The 21,875-nt window shown below is 35.6% G+C and overlaps 1 protein-coding gene and 1 pseudogene across 2 annotated transcripts; one reads left to right on the forward strand and one right to left on the reverse strand.

The window, feature by feature from the left end:
* Nucleotides 1-279: 279 nt before the first annotated feature.
* Nucleotides 280-2,354, forward strand: LOC144570036 (thiamine thiazole synthase, chloroplastic-like). The gene is made up of 3 exons (XM_078320405.1): nucleotides 280-953; nucleotides 1,289-1,661; nucleotides 1,984-2,354. The coding sequence occupies exons 1-3, from the start codon at nucleotides 460-462 to the stop codon at nucleotides 2,146-2,148; spliced, it is 1,032 nt and encodes a 343-aa protein (XP_078176531.1). The 5' UTR covers nucleotides 280-459; the 3' UTR covers nucleotides 2,149-2,354.
* Nucleotides 2,355-5,104: 2,750 nt separating this feature from the next.
* Nucleotides 5,105-16,264, reverse strand: LOC144550643 (thiamine thiazole synthase, chloroplastic-like; annotated as a pseudogene). Its single transcript, XR_013510527.1, has 4 exons — nucleotides 16,208-16,264; nucleotides 6,381-7,000; nucleotides 5,643-6,016; nucleotides 5,105-5,299 (listed from the first exon to the last, which is right to left on the reverse strand). The product of XR_013510527.1 is annotated as a thiamine thiazole synthase, chloroplastic-like (transcript).
* Between the last annotated feature and the right edge of the window lie 5,611 nt (nucleotides 16,265-21,875).

Consider the following 21,875-nt stretch of genomic DNA (forward strand, 5'->3'; position numbering starts at 1 on the left):
CCCCAGGTACCTGAGGTGCAAGTGCTGAATATGGACCATTCATTTCACTTGGAACGAATCTCAAAGCATGTCCCCTATGGCTTCAACAGCTACCGATTGAGTTTAGCCTGGATAGAATTAATCTGGACCGTCCATTTTTATAAATTGTACCTCAGGTAACTGGGCGGATACGGACTCCAAAAATATCTGCCTTGAGCGGTTCCGAAACAGGTGTCATTGTCAAGGTCCAAAAAGAGACAGCACTAGGAAAAAATCTCACAAATTTCTTTTCACACTAGAGAAATCTCCAGAGCTTCTACACATCTCACATTTTCTATCTTCCTGCTTCCCCGTGTGATCCCTTTGCTTGAGATATTTCTTATCAGAACCCCTTCTTATACTCTGTCACTCTTTCCCCTTCCAATTCATTCTTTAATCTTTAAAAATTTACCTTAAAACCCTTCAGAGAAACCCAAAATCATGGCAGCCATGGCTACTTCCTCTCTCCTCTCCAGTTCAGCCAAGCCTATCCAAAACCACCGCCTTGTATCTCCATTCCGTGCATATGTGCAGAGAACCTCAGTCTCTGCCTCTCTCTCCACCCCAAAATACAACCTCAGCTCTTTCAAATTTGACCCGATCAAGGAGTCAATCGTGTCCCGTGAAATGACGCGGCGCTACATGACTGACATGATCACATATGCAGACACCGATGTGGTCATCGTCGGAGCTGGTTCTGCTGGCTTGTCATGTGCTTACGAGTTGTCAAAGGACCCGTCGATCAATATTGCAATAATCGAGCAGTCGGTTTCGCCTGGAGGTGGGGCCTGGCTTGGAGGTCAACTGTTCTCGGCTATGGTGGTGCGTAAGCCGGCACATGTATTTCTTGATGAAATCGGCGTGCCATATGACGAGCAAGACAACTACGTCGTCATCAAACATGCGGCTCTCTTCACTTCTACCATCATGAGCAGGTTATATTCACAACTTATTGCTCCAATAACTTCACATGATTAATTTTTAGCCACGTTTAGTAACATAAATAAATAAAGCAGAGAGAGAACAGGGGACTATCAATTTTTTTAGTTTTTGCTCAATGATCAAATTGAAGAACAGTTGCACTGGAAATGTTTCAATTTTTAGGGGACTATCATAATTTTCTGCAATTAATTAAAATATGTTGTTATTATGTTTGACGACAACCAATTTAACACTTGCATTTGGATAGGCACATATTTAAAGTCTGAAATGAAAATAAAAGACCCAAAAAGATGGAAGAAATAGAACTAACAATAGCCCATCATTTTAGGTTGCTTGCCCGGCCCAATGTGAAGCTGTTCAACGCAGTGGCAGCCGAGGACTTGATAGTGAAGGAAAACCGTGTGGCGGGTGTGGTAACAAATTGGGCTCTGGTCTCCATGAACCACGACACACAGTCGTGCATGGACCCGAATGTGATGGAGTCCAAGGTGGTGGTTAGCTCTTGCGGTCATGACGGCCCATTCGGTGCCACTGGTGTGAAGCGGTTGAAGGATATTGGTATGATTGACAGCGTGCCAGGGATGAAGGCGCTTGACATGAACACAGCTGAGGATGCTATAGTTAGGTTGACCAGGGAGGTTGTACCAGGAATGATCGTTACTGGTATGGAAGTCGCTGAGATTGATGGTGCTCCCAGAATGGTATTAATTTTGTTACTTTTTTCTTTTCTTTTGTTTAATTTTTGCTGGACATGTATATGTACTTATGTAGGAACATTTGTATTTTTACATTTAAATAAGCGTGCCAGTAAATCTGATCGTTCTGAGCTTCCACAACAGTTGTGACAAAAAAAAAATGACAGGCTATTTAGTTTGTAAATTGGCCATGCAATTTACATTATTAGATAGACAATATATTACATGATATAAAGAGAATTTGAGACCAGCAAATGTACTAAATTTCATCAAACAAAACAAAATTCATTTTGTGATGGATTGATTGATTGTGGCACTTAAAATTCAGGGACCCACATTTGGAGCAATGATGATATCGGGACAGAAGGCGGCCCACCTGGCATTGAGGGCTCTTGGAAGACCGAATGCATTGGACGGTTCCATCGGGTCAGCAATACCCGAGGCCGAGCTTGTACTGGCCTCATCTGAGGGTGGGGAAATCGTGGAGGGTTGATTGGTTGATTGAGCTTGTGCTGTTTTCTGTGTTTGGTGTAGATTAGCAATAAAGAAAAGGAAGGGATAGAGGGTTTGAGGAACCAGTGATGTTGATGGGTTAATTAATTTGGTGCTTTGGTTTGATTCAAAGGATTTGTTGGCATGTGAAAATATCAGCATTCCCTTTCTTGGGTTACTTTTGAATAAAATTGAACATTTGACCCTTTTGGTTGAGTTGATTTTTTTTTTTTAAGTAGTTTTAAAAAATTAATATTTCTACTTTATTTACATTAAGATGGGAAAACAGGCTTCATCACATGTTGGCCCAACAAGGCTTCATAACATTGTTGGGTCCAAGCAACTTATTTTATTTTTAAATGTAAGGATGATGAAAAACCTAATTTTGTATTCAATCATTAGTATCAATATTAGTAATATACTAATAAGAGCAGAAATGTTCTTAAGATCATAAAAACATAATGACCGTAACTCTAAAATCTATCAAAATAATTTTAAATGATTTAAATAAATAATTTTAAATGATTAATTTAAATCATTGACACTAATCTATTTCACGAGTTTGAGTATGTATATGTTAAATATATAAATTGTTCAATTAAATTGAGTATAAAATTAAGTTCAGGAGTTGAGTATTTATATTTTAAATATATAAATTTTTGAATTAAATTGAGTAAAAATTTTAGTAGTAAGAAAAAATAAGATTTATAAGTTAGTTTTAAGAATAATTATTTCAATCCCTACAGTCTAGTATCTACATTATACCTATAGCGATAATAAATTGTCCTCACTAATTATAGTCTCTATTTTTAAGTTTTCGCACTCATTTTCACGTGAATCTTCATAAATATAAATACTTGAAACATAAGATATTAATACTTATAAAATAAGATATTAATATTTGCATATGTAACTTGATATGATCATCATCTTTTTCAATCTCCTAATCATCCTCATGTCAACTTCTTTTTTAATGAAGGTGTAGGTACCTCGTATCTCTGTGTCTACATTCTCCAATCGTCTCAGCGTCAACTTTTCTCTAACAATAATAATTGACTTCACATGTTCAGTGCATATGTATAAATATTTACAATACTTTATATTAATACTTTCAGATGTAATACTTGCACGATGTGGTATAATTGGAGGGATCAAGTTATAATAATTTTTGAGTTACAACAAGTTACCACAATCATTTTTTACATTTTCAAAGTCCAAATCGTAAATAAAAACCGTTAGATGTGATCTCTACAATAAAATGTGCTTGGAGACCACATTTTATATTTTTTTGAATTTTTTTTACTATTTATTAAGATAAAATTGTTGTAACTTGATCATTTCTCGTGGTATTAATACTTGCATGACGACGAGCCTGAAGATACTTCATCATGGATCTCAGAAAAATTGCGTAAAAGATGTTCATAGTTTTAGATTCGCAAAATCCTCATATATCGTCAAAAACATGGACAAGATTGCACGGAGGGGAAAAAAAAACACCTTTAAAAACGTGTATAGTCCCCCCCCCCCCCCCCCAGGTTTTTATTGTACGGGTACAGTTTGAGAGATTTAGTTGGAGAAAACTATTTACGTAAAAATTGTACAACTCATAGGTATAAATATTTTCGTACATAGATATACATAGTTTTGTGCATAGATATAAATACTTAAAAAAAAATTCAGCGTTATAGTTTTTGCAGTCCAAGCAGTTATAACAGTTAAGGTGCAGATACAATGCGGATACTAGAGTGCGGGTACTCATATCAGCTTCCTAATTTTATGTATATTTTCATCATTTTTTGACCATTTAAATTTTATACTAAATTAATTATAAATTTAACCTGTAAACAAATTATATATAAAATAGACTGATTTCAACCGTTTATCATCATTCTAAATTTAACTTGTACAAAAAACTTAGTAAACTTAAGTACATTCTAGTTCTATTATACTAATAAAAGTATAAAACTAACTATATAATAAGGACGGTAATAAATACAACTCAAGAAAAAAATATCAGGAGTCAGATTCATAAAATAAAAAATAAAAAATGTGAGCAGAGACAAAAGATTTATTGAGCTTAGGGGTGAAAACGGAGCCGGATTATCCGGCGGATATCCGCTCCGTATCCGGGAATTATCCGAATCCGGATAATCCGGATTCGGATAATTATCGGAAATCCATAAAAGATCCGGATTCGGATACGGAGTCCTAAACGGAGCGGATATCCGGATTCAGATAGTTTGGCTGGACCATGAATTATAATTTGCTATAGGTGGGATTTGAACCCATGTTCTCCCATCTCAAAATCTTTGGACTAAGACTCAAACTACTAGACCACAACATCTTTTGTTACCATGTATTTATTTGATATATATATTATATGGATAGATTATCTCCCATCTTTTATAAGTTCATTAATATTTATATTTAATGTTTTAATTAATATTTGTATCTTAGAAGTTCATAAATCTTAATTATCCGACAATTATTCGTTTTATATCCGTATTCGAATCCGTATCTGTATTCGTATCCGTTCCGTATCCGACGAATGCGGATATGGTATCAGCATTATCTGCTCCGTATCCGCTCCGTTTTCACCCCTAATTGAGCTGGATTCGAACTCAAAATTTATCTGTCGCTGGAATTTTTCTTTGGGAATATACTTTGTTATGGTATGGCTGTCTGGAATCAAAAGCCTAAGACTCAGTACACATTAATTTCTTCTTTCTTTATCAAAATAATTCAGGCTGTCTGGAATCAAAATTCAAAACCCAATTTCCATACTTCATCAATCAATAAAAGCGAACAAATCCTTTGAACGTTCAAAAAAATTTAACTCAACCAAGAGGGTAAAATGTTCAATTTTATTCAAAAGTAACCCGAGAAAGGGAATGCTGATATTTTCATGCCAACAAATCATTTGAATCAAACCAACGCACCAAATTAATTAACCCTTCAACATCACTGGCACAAGCTCAATCAACCAATCAACCTTCCACGATTTCGCCACCCTCAGATGATGCCAGTACAAGCTCGGCCTTGGGTATTGCCGACCCGATGGTACTGTCCAATGCATTTGGTCTTCCAAGAGCCCTCAATGCCAGGTGGGCCGCCTTCTGTCCGGATATCATCATTGCTCCAAATGTGGGTCCCTGAATTTTAAGCGCCATGCATGCACAATCAGTCAATCTATCACAAAATGAATTTTGTTTGTTTGATCAAATTTAGCACATTTGCTGGTCTCAAATTCTCTTATATCATACACTGTATTGTCTATCTAATAATTTAAATTGCATGGCTAATTTACAAACTAAATAACCCGTCATTTTCATTTTTTTTTTTTTTTTTTGACATAACTGTAGTGGAAGCTCAGAACGATCAGATTTACTGGCACGCTTGTTTAAATGTAAAAATAAAATTGTTCCTACATAAGTACATATACATGCCCAGCAAAAATTAAACAAAAGAAAAGAAAAAAAGTAACAAAATTAATACCATTCTGGGAGCACCGTCAATCTCAGCGACTTCCATACCAGTAACGATCATCCCTGGTACAACCTCCCTGGTCAACCTAACAATAGCATCCTCAGCTGTGTTCATGTCAAGCGCCTTCATCCCTGGCACGCTGTCAATCATATCAATGTCCTTCAACCGCTTCACAAACAGTGGCTCCGAATGGGCCGTCATGACCGCAAGAGCTAACAACCACCTTGGACTCCATCACATTCGGGTCCATGCACGACTGTGTGTCGTGGTTCATGGAGACCAGAGCCCAATTTGTTACCACACCCGCCACATGGTTTTCCTTCACTATCAAGTCCTCGGCTGCCACTGCGTTGAACAGCTTCACATTGGGTCGGGCAAGCAACCTACAATGATGGGCTATTGTTAGTTCTATTTCTTCCATCTTTTTGGGTTTTTTTTTTTTATTTTCATTTAGACTTTAAGTATGTGCCTATCCAAATGCAAGTGTTAAATTGGTTGTCGTCAAACATAATAAGTAATAACAACATATTTTAATTAATTGAGGATGAAAATTATGATAGTCCTTTAAAAATTGAAACCTTTCCAGTGCAACTGTTCTTCAATTTGATTATTGAGAGCAAACACTAAAAAAAATGATAGTCCCCTGTTCTCTCTCTGCTTTATTTATTAATTTATGTTACTAATTAAACATGGCTAAAAATTAATCATGTGAAGTTATTGGAGCAATATGTTGTCAATAAATGTAACCTGCTCATGATGGTAGAAGTGAAGAGAGCGGCATGTTTGATGACGACGTAGTTGTCTTGCTCGTCATATGGCACACCGATTTCATCAAGAAATACATGTGCCGGCTTACGCACCACCATAGCCGAGAACAGTTGACCGCCAAGCCAGGCCCCACCTCCAGGGGAAACCGACTGCTCAATTATCGCAATATTGATTGATGGGTCCTTTGACAACTCATAGGCACATGACAAGCCCGCAGAACCGGCTCCGACAATGACCACATCAGTGTCTGCATATGTGATCATGTCAGTCATGTAGTGCCGCGTCATTTCACGAGACACGATTGATTCCTTGATCGGATCAAATTTGAAGGAGCTGAGGTTGTATTTTGGGGGGGGGGGGGGGGGGGGGGGGGGGGAAGAGAGGCAGAGACTGAGGTTCTCTGCACATATGTACGGAATGGAGATACAAGGCGGTGGTTTTGGATAGGCTTGGTTGAACTGGAGAGGAGGGAGGAAGTAGCCATGGCTGCCATGATTTTGGGTTTCTTTGAAGTGTTTTAAGATAAATTTAAAGATCAAGTGATGAATTGGAAGTAGAAAGAGTGAAGGTGGTATAAGAAAGGTTCTGAGAAGAAATATCTTTCAAGGGTTTTGTGTGGTGGCTTTGGAAGTTTCTTTTGTGTGAAGAGATATTTTTGAGGTTTTCTTTTCTTCTTTTTTTAGATGTTATTGAGGTTTTCTCTTCTTTAGTGCATTCCTTCGTGCCAATGATAATTTTAGATGAGTTCTACCAAGCATTTGAAAAGAAGATAATTTTAGATGAGTAGAATTGTAAAAATTAAATTCATTCCACAACGAAAAACAAAGTGATTCCTATTTTGTGATGAGATAGCATAAGATTGAATTTGATGGGAATGGAAACTCATTTTGTCATCTATAAATACAAATATGTACAGAATTGATTATGAGAATGTGTTGAAGTGGATATTTAATTGTGAATAGTATATATTTCTATTTAAATTTCTCACCTATTTAAATAAGAAAAAAAATTAAAAAATTATGTATTTTATAATTATCTAATTTGTAATTTCTCATCTATTAATTGTGCTGAAAAATAATCTATGTGATTGGTTAAATAAGAGAATATTGTCCTTGATTTGGATCATTTAGTTAGTCCCACAATGGGAGATCATATTAAGCAATTTGAATCGGTTGTTTAAATTATGAGAATGGACATAAGGGTGTGAGACATGATTGGAGTACGAAAATAATAAAAAAAAAATTAACCCTACTAATATTTTATATTGATAACTTATTTTTAGATATCTCAACTAATATGAACATGAAATAGGTTTAATTAATTCAGCAGTTTTAATTCTGGCAATTGAATTCTATCCAATTTATAACATGCAGCAAGATTAATATAATTTATAGGCATTTAGTTTCCACTTACAATTTAAAAACTAAATAAAATTTGGAATATATTCATGAAAAACCGATATAAATAATAGCAATTGTGTATGACATGAAATTATCAATTATAGAGAGGAATAATAAAGAGATAATATATTGTATGATAGGTAATTTTAGATAAAAAGTTATGGCATATTCACCTTTCAAAGTCTTTTTTTCAAGTGTCAAAAAAATTGTGATTTCATATTTTACATTTGACAATCTATGAGATATTTTACTAATAAGTAATTGTAAATATAGACGTTGATGCTTTTCAAATTTTGTTCTTTTCAAATATAGATTACATATATTTTTAGGTTAATTTTTTCGATGTAATGTATTGAAGCATGCCCTTATATTGGATATTTATATAAATTTCAAAGGGTGGATTTCATATATACTCAAAAAATTTGAAATTACATATTTATCTCTTTAAAATTCATGATATCATATTTACCCTTTTAATTTTTAAAAACACACAAATTTATCCAATATATTAATTTTTTATTAAAATTCATTTTAAACTTATAAAGTACCTAGTTTACTCTTTATTTTAAAAAAAGTATCATGCTTAGTCTTCTGATTAGTCGATTTTGAGAGCAAAATATTTATTTCTTGTTTGTAACACTCACAGAAGTATATGTTTAAATATCACTGTGTATGCGTCGCAAGAAGAGAAAGAAAACATATTTGTTATTGAAATTCGATCAGTTAGAAAAGCATGAAATTTTTTTTTACAAAGACTACATATTTTTATTGTTTAATAAAGAGTATAATGAGTACTTGTAGAAAAGTCAATCAATTTAGAATATTTTGAGTTTTTTTTTTTAATTTTAGAAGAATTAATATAATATATGAATTTTAAAGGGAAAAAAATTAATTTTGAGGTCTTTGAAGAGTATACCACAAATTCTTTCAATTTGAAAATGTCAACGAAGTGATATGAGTTTTCTACTTAGTTTATTTCATATTTAACATAAGTATCTGATCATACTAAAACGCACCTTACATTTTATTACCTATATAATAGCTTTGCAATATTTTGTTTGTTTGATTGGGTCGGTGGCTATAGTTTGCGCGAATAATTACATGAGTTTTGTGCATATAAGAACCGACTGGAATCACTTTTAGAGCTCAATTTGTCGTTTAATTTAAAAAAAAACGAAAAAGTTACAAAGTCCCAAATTGTACCCACAATTATGCCCAATGCCTTACCGAAAGACTATGATTGAAGGTAGTATTGCTTCAAATACAGAAACTATATATATCAATAAAAAAAAAATATAACTTTGAGTGAAATTTAAACTATTAATTTACATTTTTTTTCTAATTATTTTAATTCTTGTAATTCATATTAGAGTATGATAACTCATAATTGCACAAGGTATAAATAAAACCTAAAAAAAATTGAGATAAAAATGAACTTCATCAAAGAATATAGGTTTCATACAAGATCAAATTTTAAAAATTTAACTCAAAAGAAATCTACATAGATCTACTTATTTGACTAACGATAAACCTTATTTAACAATTTAACTTGCTTAAAGTTTACTAGTATCATACCCGTGCGTTGCAACGGGAATATATTATAAGAAACAAATATATCAATGAAAATAATAATTATCTAAAAATTAAGACACATGTTAATAGAAAATTTATATGATTTTGTATTTTTAATTAACTTTAATCGTGATCTCTAATACCAATAATATCAAATAATAGCTCGATTCGAATCTAATATCAAATATCATACAACAATTCAATATCGACATATAATATGATACAAAAAAAAACATAAATAAAAATTATTATCATGTGTATGTATAGGATATATATATACACACATATTATAAGAGAAATATATACTTACACACACGTTCCAATTTTGTATTTTTCTTCTTTGTTTCTAATTTAGAATACACACGCACACACACACATTGATATATTATATATTGAACATATATTTTAAATTGCCCACACCAATATGTATAGAAACAAAGAAAGAGAAATAAGGAAATAAAAAAAATTGATTTCCATTATAATCCGTATAGAAACGAAGAAGAAGTAAGGAAACAAAGAAATAAGAAAATGGAAGGTGGAGTCTTCTCAATTGAAGAGGGGAAATATAGAAACAAAGAAATAAGAAAATGAATAAATATATCGCTAAATTTCAAAATTTGTTCAATTTTAATTGTAACATATTGTGTGACAGCACATGTGGTGAGTATGCTTTTAACTAAATTTAGACTTTTATACATAAAATAGATGCATTTAATCAAAAGAAGACAAATTATGTAATTGGAGGGCTGAGATCAAATCCAAAGTTTCATCTTTCAATCGTAGCCGTTGACGGATCGGACACCCAACGTGCTTAATAATAGAATGGAGATACCTGAAATCTTGGTTTCTAAATTAAGAAATAGAGACTTGAGATATAGAGTTGTTGCCTCCAAACAAGAAAGTCTCCACTAGCATTTACTAAGGATTCGAGAAGAGAATCCAAATTTTCCTTGCTAAGAGACTCTACTTTTTCTTCAAGCTAACTATTAGAGTTTTTTCTCAACACATGAGAGAATGAAAGAGAGATGGCGCCTCAATTGTCTTAGATGAGGTGGTTTTATACTCAAAAGTTAGGGTTACTTTTATGAGTAGTATTTTAGGTTCAATGAGCCAATGAACAAATTTATGGACTTGACCCATATGTCAATGGTTTTAACATTGGCCTATTTATTTACAATTGTCTACAAATAAAACATTCAATGAATTATAATTGGGCCATATTAATTCAGAAATAAAATAATACCCACATGGTTGCTATTTTTTCTTTGAAATCGGTATCTACATGGTTGCTAGCAGGTAAGATACGGGAGGAGATAACATTGTGGATGTATTGTTATGGAAGGAGAAATCGGATATAGTTCTGATTTTTTATTTCACTGTTTTTTTTTTCTTTTACTGTTGTAAACAAATTTACTTTTTGTAAACTTGATAGCTACTACCAAGCAATTAAAAAAAAAAGAATTATAACTGAGCTAATCAATTTAATTTTTCACGTTATGCTGAGATACAAATTTATGTCATGTCTCACATACACATAAATTTATTTAGATTTCGAGTTTTGGATAATAGATCGGGTCAACCGTACACCATACAAACCAACAGGTACAAGGGAGGTGTTGGGGGCAGAGAGATGCGCCACCAGCTCCGATTCGACCCCACCGTCCACCGAGGATTTTCATACTTACTCTATCCTATGAAACCAACATCTCATATTCTATTATTTTCCCTTTTTTTTTTTACTGTATCACAGCTGATGCCAATATTATATATCAATTAGCCAGTATTATTGGATGAGGTGTTATGTGGATAGGATTGATGACGTGTCATCTGGATAGGATCGATGACATGTCATGCGGATAAGGACGAATCTGAAAAGACCCGAATGCCCTCGGCCCGAATACAAATAATATTTGTATAATTATTCTGAACAATTATATTTTTTGCGGTTGTTGTTTCGGTAACTTTTATACAACGTACCGTGTACGTTTATAAATTAACCGTTGTTTTTGCTTGTCATTTTATATGATATTTATAATTTAATTATAACACGTATAATTAATTATAACCATCTTACTATTGATCATAACCAATTTATAATCAATCACAATAAGATTCTCCGATTAACTCCTATATGGTGTGACTCAATAGGATCTGTGTTATGTTGATAAATAGAGTTAAAACTGTTTTAACTTCTATAATCATGAGCGGTATCTGGCAGTATACATCATGACCATCCAATTACACAGATGATGTTGTACTGTACAATATCACGATCCAGTAAACTATTTACTTGTGTCTGTTCTTCTGTCTTATAGCTATCAGATTAGTTTCAAGGTAGATGTGTGTCATCCTTGCTAACTATCTTTTCTTGATCTTGAGCAGATTATCAAATATAATTACTCTTGTAATTATACTGCTAGCAGATAATCTTACTCTATTAAGGGGCCCAGTGATGCTATAGCTCGTACAAAATACGAGGGACAAATAGTATTTTTGGTAAACTATCACTTCTTCAGCTAAACTATACATATGGAAAAGCTACCGTTATGACTGCTTTTTACGAACAGCGTTAGATAACAATCACACATACATATTTCTCAGTGGGAACGATAAATACCTCATACTGTAGAACCTGACACTGAATGAAAACATAAATGATACGAACACAATTCTATTTAATGTTTCATTCGGTGTTTGTCAAATACCATGTTCCTAGAACATGTATCTATGTGATTAAAATGACATCTCGTGTCAGGTGGTTTGTAAAACTTAACCATCTTTTAATCCACATACTAACCTTATCGCGGTAATTAGTGTTCCTGCTAATTACCTTGGTCAGTGACTTTCTAAGAGTATATATCATCTATATTATGGAGTTTCACAATTTCAGTCATGAACTCGAAATGATTCATAAATTCAATAATACTCAAGGCAACAAAATGATATATAAATAAACATTCAATTCATGAACAAAGCTTTATGATAATTTATCGTATTATTGACTTCTAGATTATTACAAACTAACAGGTTTAATTTAGGCCAGCCTAAAGATTGGCTTATGCCATCTTAGTCCGGCTCAATTAAGGCACGTTTGGTGGAATAACGAGGCATAAACTCCTTATTCCACCCTTTAGGCTACAACCAACCAAACATGGTGAATATGTTTAAGCTTGTCATCTATATGACATTTATATTAATTATATCATTTATAATTAATTATAAACTTCTTATTATTAATTATAATAATTTATAATTAACTATAAGATTATATGATTACTTTCCTTTCGGTGTGACCCGATAGAATCTTTGTTATGTTGGTAAATAATATTAAAACTATTTTAACTTCTACAAATCATAAGCGGCACCTGGCAGAATGCATTATGACCACCCAATTACACAGATGATTTTGTACAGTACAATATCACGATCCAGTAAACTATTTACTCGTGTTAATTATTTCGTCTCATAGTATTAGATCGGTTTTAAGGTAGGTGTGTCATCCTTGCAAACTTAATCTTTTCTTGATCTTGGGCAGATTATTAAATATGATTAACTCTTGTTAATCATACCGCATGCAGATACTACTCCATTAAGGGGCCGAGCGATACTATTACTCGTCTAGTAATACAAAGGATAATAGTACTCTTGGTGAACATCTCTTTCTCCGCACAAGTCATGTATACTGAAATGCCACCGTTATAGCTACTTTTTACGGATAGCGTTAGACAACACTCACAAGTACACACTTCTTATGTAGGAAAGACGAATAACTCATATTTTAGAACTTAACACTGAATGAAAACGTTAATGACACAAACACAATTTCCATTTAGGGTCCGTCAAATACCATATTTGTAACATGTATCTATGTGATTAAAATGACTACTATTTGTCTATGGTCTGTAAAACTTGACCATCATTTAATCCACATACTAACCTTTTAACGGTTAATTAGTATTCCTGCTAATTACCATGATTAGAGACTATTAAGAGTATTTATCATCTATATTATGAAGTTCCACAATTCCAGTCATTAACTCGAAATGATTCATAAATGCAATAATACTCAAGGAACAAAATGATATCTTTATTAATCATCCAATTCATGAACAAAATATATATGATACAATTATCTTATATTCTTGTGCATGAACACTGTTCCTGTTATCCCTACTTTTCCAAATCCAGTCATTGAATTGTTTCGAGATGCGTGAACATAAAAGTTCTGAAAAAAGTTGCTTTGAGATTTGTTCCTGAAAAAAATTGAACGGTTGGATTCGAAAAAGCAGGGATAGCAGAGTTACTGTTCACGGAAAGAGAATAGCAGTGGATTTGATTCCCTTGTTTCATTCCCATAACCTCAAAAGTTCTTTTTTTACTAAATAACTTTTTAATTGATCCAATTCTAAAAAGCTTCAAAATGTGTTTGAGACTTGGCGTAAATTACCTAAATGGAAATATTCCTCAATTTAATTAGTTTCAAGGCCTAATATACTTTTTTTGATATGCGTGTAATTTATACCTTCCAATTGAAAGGCACTGGCTGGGTTGAAAGGCATTAACCATACAAAATTCATTAACAGAGCTAACGACCCGCCTTTGGTTTTGTATCGATCGCTGCTTGTACATCAAGTGTAAGTCTTTGATTTCATAATTAACAATTCCAATTTTAGGAGAAAAATAGTGATATCTTTAGGAGTTGAAAATTGATTCGCCCCTGGGCCTGTTTCATATGTAATTCTTAATTAAAGGAAGGAGTTGCATTGAGATTTGAGAACCCAAAAATTGATAGGAACCAGAACTATAACAGATTAGCAGCTATTTCGTTGTTGAGTATATAAACGGGATGCACTCTAATATGTATATTAGCCTTGAATTGAACCAAACTGAGGAATACCTTCAGGTAATTTAGGTGAAATCTCACTCTTACAAAGCTCAAGCACCTCTCAAGTTCTTTGAAATTGAACCAAATAAAGAGTTTTCCAACAAAATCAGTGAGGTTATTAAAATAGCACAGGTCATTTGGAAGATGAGAGTTACAAGGAAAGAGTATATTAGTCAATTTATTTTTGAAAATAACCAAATAAAATGTTAAATGGACAAAAAGGGATTAAAGAAACAATGTGAAGTTTTGATGGGGTTATAGGATATTAATATGATGTTTTGATGGGAATATTGGCTATTTTAGAAGTTTACATGGGCACAATAGAAATTTTCCCTTATTATAACGCGCTGCTATGTACTAAGTTATACTACTTTTTATTGGTTAGATACTGTTTTGATTCTCATTTTTCCTGTTCCTTGCTTCTGGGCTCGCTTAGTATCGATGCAAACTTGCCACCAACCATTAAAAAAAATTATCGGTGCAAACAATTAATTGGAATAGACATTTTGCTTTTGTGTGGCAGTCCATTGTTGGAAGAGTACAGAAATTATTTGCATTAGGGAAAAATTGTTCTTTGGTGAATATTTCATACAAGATATCCGATACTTGGTTTTTCACCATGGGATTTTAATGCATTACAGGGATGTAGGATAAGGAGAGAGCGCATGGGGAAAGTGTGTTGCAACAATGTGAGAGCTCTATTTGATGAGTTGCCAACGCCTTATCTGTTGGTGGAAAATACTGAAGTTTCTAGGTGTAATTAGAGAAAACTTTACAAATCTGTCGAATTGTCTGTTCTTCTTCTTCTGTCTCTTTAGGTCAGGGTCTTCTTCTATTTCAAAATGCTGAAGTTTATAGGTGTGATTAGAGAAAACTTTGCGAATCTGTCTGAATTGTCTGTTTCTTCTTCTTCTGTTTTCTTCTCTCTCACTCTCTCTCTCTCTCTCTCTGTTTTTAGACACTGGCGGGACTCTTGTATCAAGCTCATGGGTTTTTTAAGTAACAAGTAATTTTATAAGTGAATTACATATTTACATATAGAACCTGCTTGGTCTTGGAAGGTTAAAATTTTCTGTTCTGGTTCTTGAATTATCTATTAAGTATAAGGTTATTTTCTTAAAAAAAATTAATCATTGTCAACACAAAGCATAACAGGTAGTTCTGCTGAACCAATCAACATGAGTGATAAATCTTTCTAGGTATATTTTGCTGAGAGTTTCATCAATTTTGATCGGAAAAAAAAACCTCATCTTAGTTTGTATTGTAATTTATTTTGAAATTTGTTATTAAATAGTAAAAAATTTATTTCGAAATTTGTTATTAAAGGGTGTTATTGCTTAATTATATTTTAACTGTGATTAAATTGGTATTAAATGAGATAATAAGAAATATTTTCTAATCGGTTAAAAACAATTGAGGTATTATTGGAAAATATGATGCTTCACATATATTTAACAAGCCATGGTAAATATAAAAGTTAGTTGAAAAGATAAAAACAAATAAATTATTATTATATTCCTTCCCTCCATTACTATTTCAAATATACAATCCAAACAACATTTCTACTAATCCGGAATAGTCCAAGTTTGCACTATTCTTGAATCCCTTAGGTTAGCACTATTCTCAACCACTAACCCAAAATTCACTCTTCTTGCACTAATCCTTGCAAGATCCAAACACACCCTACGGATTTTGGGTTGTTTATGCTTCCTGTTTACTAGACCGTATCATGATCACAAACTTCAACAACGCTCCAAACCTTGTGTATTTCTTGGATATGCACTTACTCAAAAGGGTTACAAGTATTTTCATGTTGATACTAACATAATTTTTGTATCTCGACACGTAATTTTTTGATGAAACACAGTTTCCTTTCAAAGAAATTCAAGCAGGTCCAGGTTCAGACTCAGCAGCTCAGACCACTGTTTCAACAACACTTCATATGTTACCACTTGCTTCTTTGTCACAACCTCAGCTCCATGTGCCTGCCGCAGCAGATCCAACATTTGCCCTCCCAGCAGCCACTACAGATCTGCCTTTTCCCTCTGCCTCTCCCCGATCCGGTCGATTGGCATCCAGCGCTTCAAGAGGTTTTTCCGGTCCTTCTACCGTTGGAGAAGATCCAAGTATTCTCCCTACTCCTTCCGCCGCTGCCGAGTGCATATCCTCTGAGATATCTCAACTTTTGTGTGACCGACGTGTTCGGTGCCTATTCGGGGGGTGATGTAGGGGTCAGTATTATGTGTGCTTTGAGATTCGTGCAAAACGTATTTAAACGGTTGTGATTTTCCATGAAGTCACGCATAGTTTGAGATATCTCAGAGGATACGAATTCGCCGCTGCCATCCTTATTGATGCCTCCAAAATGTCGGGTCCTTCAAGAGTTGGACCGGATCCCAGCTGCAGTTTAAAAGTATACACCCGCCAAATAACAACTCAATCTAACAGAGAGCTGATTCTAGCCAGTCAGATCCCAGTTTTTGTTCAAATTGAGCCACTTCGAACCTCTTCTCACCAAATGATCACTCACACTCGTGATAATTCTCGCAAAATTAAGAAGTTTCCTGATCACGTAGCTTTAGTCACCACAACATTTGAACAAGTTGAGCCCAAAACTTACAATCAAGCCAAGGAGCACTCTCATTGGGTCGAAGCGATACACAAAGACTACAAGGCTCTCCTTTCCAATTAAACTTGGGAATTAGTTCCAGTTTCTCCCGACCAAAATGTTGTTGGATGCAAATGGGTTTTCAAGATAAAACGGCATGCGGATTGCTCGTTAAAATGTTACAAAGCTCGACTCGTGACCAAAGGCTTCCATCAAGAAGAAGGCATCGATTATTTCGCAACCTTTAGCTCGGTGGTTCGTTCTACTACCATTCGGCTCGTGCTCACTCTAGCTCTCACCCATGGTTGGCTAATTCAACAATTGGACGTGCACAATGCCTTCTTACATGATAATCTTGAAGAAACCGTGTATGTGCAACAACCACCTGGCTTTGAAGATACCTCTAAACCGTCTCACGTATGCCACCTTTCCAAAGCATCTATGGCCTTAAGCAAAGCCCCCGTGCTTGGTTTCATGCCTTAAGTTAGGCCCTTCTTGCTCAAGGATTTAAAGCTTCAAAATACAATCCCTCCATTTTCATTCTATCTTTACATGGGGCTTCAGTTATCATTCTAGTTTATGTGGATGATATCATAGTATCCAGGTCAAGTCGGGATCTTATTCGAGCTCTCATTCTTTCTCTTCAACACAAATTTGCTATTAAGGATCTTGGCCGACTTCATTTCTTCCTTGGTATATAAGTCAAATCGATCTATAATGGACTTCACCTTTCTCAAACCAAATACATCCGTGAGGTGCTTACTCGAGCCAATATGCAACATTCTAACCCACTTCCTTCACCTATGGTACCCAAAGCTTCTCTCTCGATTTGAATGGGATCCGTTTGATGACCCTAGTATTAAGCAGTTGCATAACTGTTGACTCTTGAGTTAGTTAGTCAAAGACAGTTGAATTAGTTATCAACATAATTGGTTGAACTCATGTAACAGATTGTTAGTTGAACTCATGTAACAGCTTTAGACTTATCTAGAACATAGCTGATGCTTGTAATCATTTCTTATATAAGGAGATGTACTTCAATTGTAAAGGATCAAGAATGAAATAAAATTTCTTCTCAAACTCTCTGTATCTCTCTATTTCCTTACCAGTACAATATATTGCCTTCTGTTATGGTATCAGAGCGCTGATCCATTTTTTTTTCTCTATCATGGCTTCCACTGATGATTCCTCTCTGATTCCTCCCTCTTCTACTGTGGCTGTTACACCGATAGTCCACATCTCTATTCCTGTCTCTACCAAGCTAGATCGTACCAATTTTCTCACATGGAGATCGCAAATTGAACCAATTGTTGATGGATATGGCCTTACCCAGCACCTTGATTCAGCCGCTGCTATTCCTGATCAGACCCTTGTCAGCAATAGTCGCTTAATTCCCAATCCGGCCTATGCTTCTTGGCGGATGCAAGACCGTCTTCTCCTTGGCTGGCTTCGGTCCACAATTTCTGGTGAAGTTCTTGCCCAGCATGTTTCCTGTCAGACGGCGGCTTCCTTGTGGTCAGCTCTGCATCGCATTTACTCGGCCATTTCTGCCACCCTCACCTTCTCAACCCAGCACGCCTTCCCACTCACCATCTCCTGTGCAGCCGAATTCTACACATCCTGCTTCTATTCGGCCTTGCTTGTCCCCATCTACACAGCCCAGTTTACTTGGGCCGATCCCTTCCACTAATAACTCTTCTTCAAGGCCCAACATGAATGAGTCTCCTTCTACACAACCTTCAAGCCCAATTGCCGAAATTCCATCTAACAGGGCTGCTACTACACCTTGCGCCTCTGCCTCAAATGATCCAGAACCAAACTCAGCAGCACCTGTCTCGGTTTCTACTAATACACACCACATGCAGACCCGTTTAAAAACAAATTCAAACCGACCAAAATTTTTTCCTGATCATGTCACCTTTCTTGCCACCAAACACCCTCTACCTCCTCCTTCTCATGAAGAACCGACTTGCTTTACCACGGCAAACAAACACCTTGAGTGGCGCAAGGCCATGACCGATGAGCTTACCGCCTTAGCACATAACCAAACTTGGGATCTCGTTCCTCTTCCACCCAATCGTCATGTCATTGGGTGTAAATGGATCTACAAGATTAAAAAGAAATCGGATGGATCGATTGAGCGGTTCAAGGCTCGTCTCGTGGCCAAAGGTTACACTCAAGAAGAAGGAATTGATTACCACGAAACTTTTAGTCCCGTTGTCAAGCCAACCACCATTCGCTTTATTCTTTCACTTGCCGTTTCTCATGGATGGGATATTCGGCAACTCGATGTCAATAACGCCTTTCTTCATGGAGACCTTGATGAGTGTGTATATATGGTTCAACCACCCGGGTTCACGGATCCTCTTCATCCCACACATGTGTGTCGTTTAAAGAAGGCGTTATATGGTCTCAAACAAGCACCCCGTGCTTGGTTCCATAAACTTGCTTCCGCTCTTACCAAGCTCGGGTTTCAAGCCTCTCAATCCGACCCTTCTCTCTTTTTCTCTATCACCTCTTCTTCTATCACGATTATCCTTGTATACGTGGATGACATCATTATTACAAGCTCCCTCAAACATGTGATTCCTTCCCTCATCTCCTCTCTTGCATCTCAATTTTCTCTCAAAGATCTTGGACCCCTTCATTACTTCCTAGGGATACAAGTATCTTCACACCCCAATGGCATGCATCTCTCTCAACCAAGTTACATTCACAACCTTCTCTTAAAGTCCAAGATGGATGGCGCAAAGCCGTGTGCATCACCAATTTCACCCTCCGACTCTCTTTCCAAACATAAAGGCCTTCCCATGAATGATCCTTATCTTTATAGAAGCACGGTTGGGGCGCTTCAATATGCTACTATTACAAGGCCCGACATTGCATTTGCCGTAAATAAAGACTCTCAATTCATGCACAACCCCACCGAAGATCATTGGAATATGGTGAAGCGGATCTTGAGGTATCTCAAAGGCACACTCCATCATGGTCTTACCATTGACCACAACTCCTCGCTCCAATTACATGCCTATACGGATTCCGATTGGGCGGGATGCCCCGATGATAGGCATTCCACTTCGGGCTTTTGTGTTTTCTTGGGGACAAACCTTTTATCTTGGAGCTCAAAGAAACAACACACGGTATCGCAATCAAGCACGGAGGCGGAATATAGGAGTATGGCCGTTGCTTGCACGGAATTAATATGGATTCAACAACTCCTCCATGAACTTCGGGTTCCTTTCTCCTCTCCCCCGGTTTTATGGTGTGACAATCTAGGTGCTACTTTTCTTGCCTCAAACCCAGTTTTTCATGCCCGAACAAAACATATAGAGATTGATTTTCATTTTGTTCGCGAGAAGGTTGTCTCTAAAGAATTGGCTGTCAAGTTCATTTGTTCCCAAGACCAACTCGCGGATATCTTTACAAAGCCGCTTCCTGCCCCAAGACTTGCACTGCTTCGAACCAAGCTTCATATCCTGCCTTCTCCTAGTTCAGCTTGAGGGGGGGTATTAAGCAGTTGCATAACTGTTGACTCTTGAGTTAGTTAGTCAAAGACAGTTGAATTAGTTATCAACATAATTGGTTGAACTCATGTAACAGATTGTTAGTTGAACTCATGTAACAGCTTTAGACTTATCTAGAACATAGCTGATGCTTGTAATCATTTCTTATATAAGGAGATGTACTTCAATTGTAAAGGATCAAGAATGAAATAAAATTTCTTCTCAAACTCTCTGTATCTCTCTATTTCCTTACCAGTACAATATATTGCCTTCTGTTACCTAGCCTATACCGGTCCATTGTGGGTGCTCTCTAATATGCCACACTTACACGACCCAACATCTCCTTTGCGGTAAATCGTGTGTTCCAATACATGCAATCCCTTCTCTCCATTGGGCAGCCGTAAAGAGAATTCTTTGATATCTTATGGTCTATTGCTTAGGCTGGCCACCTATATATCTAGTTCTCCACACTTATTGTGATGAGGATTGGACCGGATCTATTGATGATCGGAAGTCCACCTCCGGTTTTTGCATATTCCTTGGTGATAACCTCATCTCATGGAGCTCCAAGAAACAACCTACCATGGCCCGTTCAAGCACCGAAGCCGAATACAAGTCTCTCGCCTTGCAAGTTCCTAGTTTATGTGGTCACAATACATCCTAACCGAATTACACACTACTCTTTCTTCCTCTCCTGTGTTGTGTTGTGATAATATCGGTGCAACCTACTTGGAGTCCAATCCTATCACCCATGCTCAGACCAAGCATGTTGAAATATATTACCACTTTGTACGAGAAAGCCGACAAATCTCTACAAATTCAGTTCCTTTCTTCTCATGACCAGCTGGTTGACATTCTTACAAAGCCCTTAGCTTCTCCTCACTTCCTACTTCTCTTCCAAGCTCACCGTGTGTCCACCTGGCTTAGCTTGCAGGGGGGGTGCTAATATAGTTATCACAGCAACGGTTCAAGATCAGTCAACACAGTTGGTTAGAACAGATGTTAGTTAGTTCAGTTAAGATAGTTAGTTGTAACAGACTATGCTTCTGTGATTAGCTTTCTAAAGCTTTGTAATTACTCTCCCTATATAAAGGGCATACCATGTACTGTTGACAATTAATCAAGAAATAATAAAGAGTTCTTGCATTCAAACAATATCTCTCTCTCTGTCTCATGTTTTATTAATGAATGGAGACTGTGGTTACAGTTTACTTGAATGGCCTCTGGTAATGGTTTTAGATTGTAACTGGAATGTAGATGTAACTTAGAAGGGAGCCATTACTGTAGCATTTTAACTATAGCAGTTTAGATTTTGCTGTATTGGATACTGGATGTAAAACTTGATAGCTCCTATCAAGATTATAAAAAAAATATATATAATTAATTAATGGAATAATTGTGAGATTGCCACTACAAAACATTGAAATTGTGAGATTGCCACTACAAACTTCAAAATTGTGAAAATGCCACTATAAAACATCTTAAATTGTAATTTTGTCATTCGTA

The sequence above is a fragment of the Carex rostrata genome, chromosome 2 (assembly GCF_964058835.1).
Source record: "Carex rostrata chromosome 2, lpCarRost1.2, whole genome shotgun sequence".
Lineage (NCBI taxonomy): Eukaryota > Viridiplantae > Streptophyta > Magnoliopsida > Poales > Cyperaceae > Carex > Carex rostrata.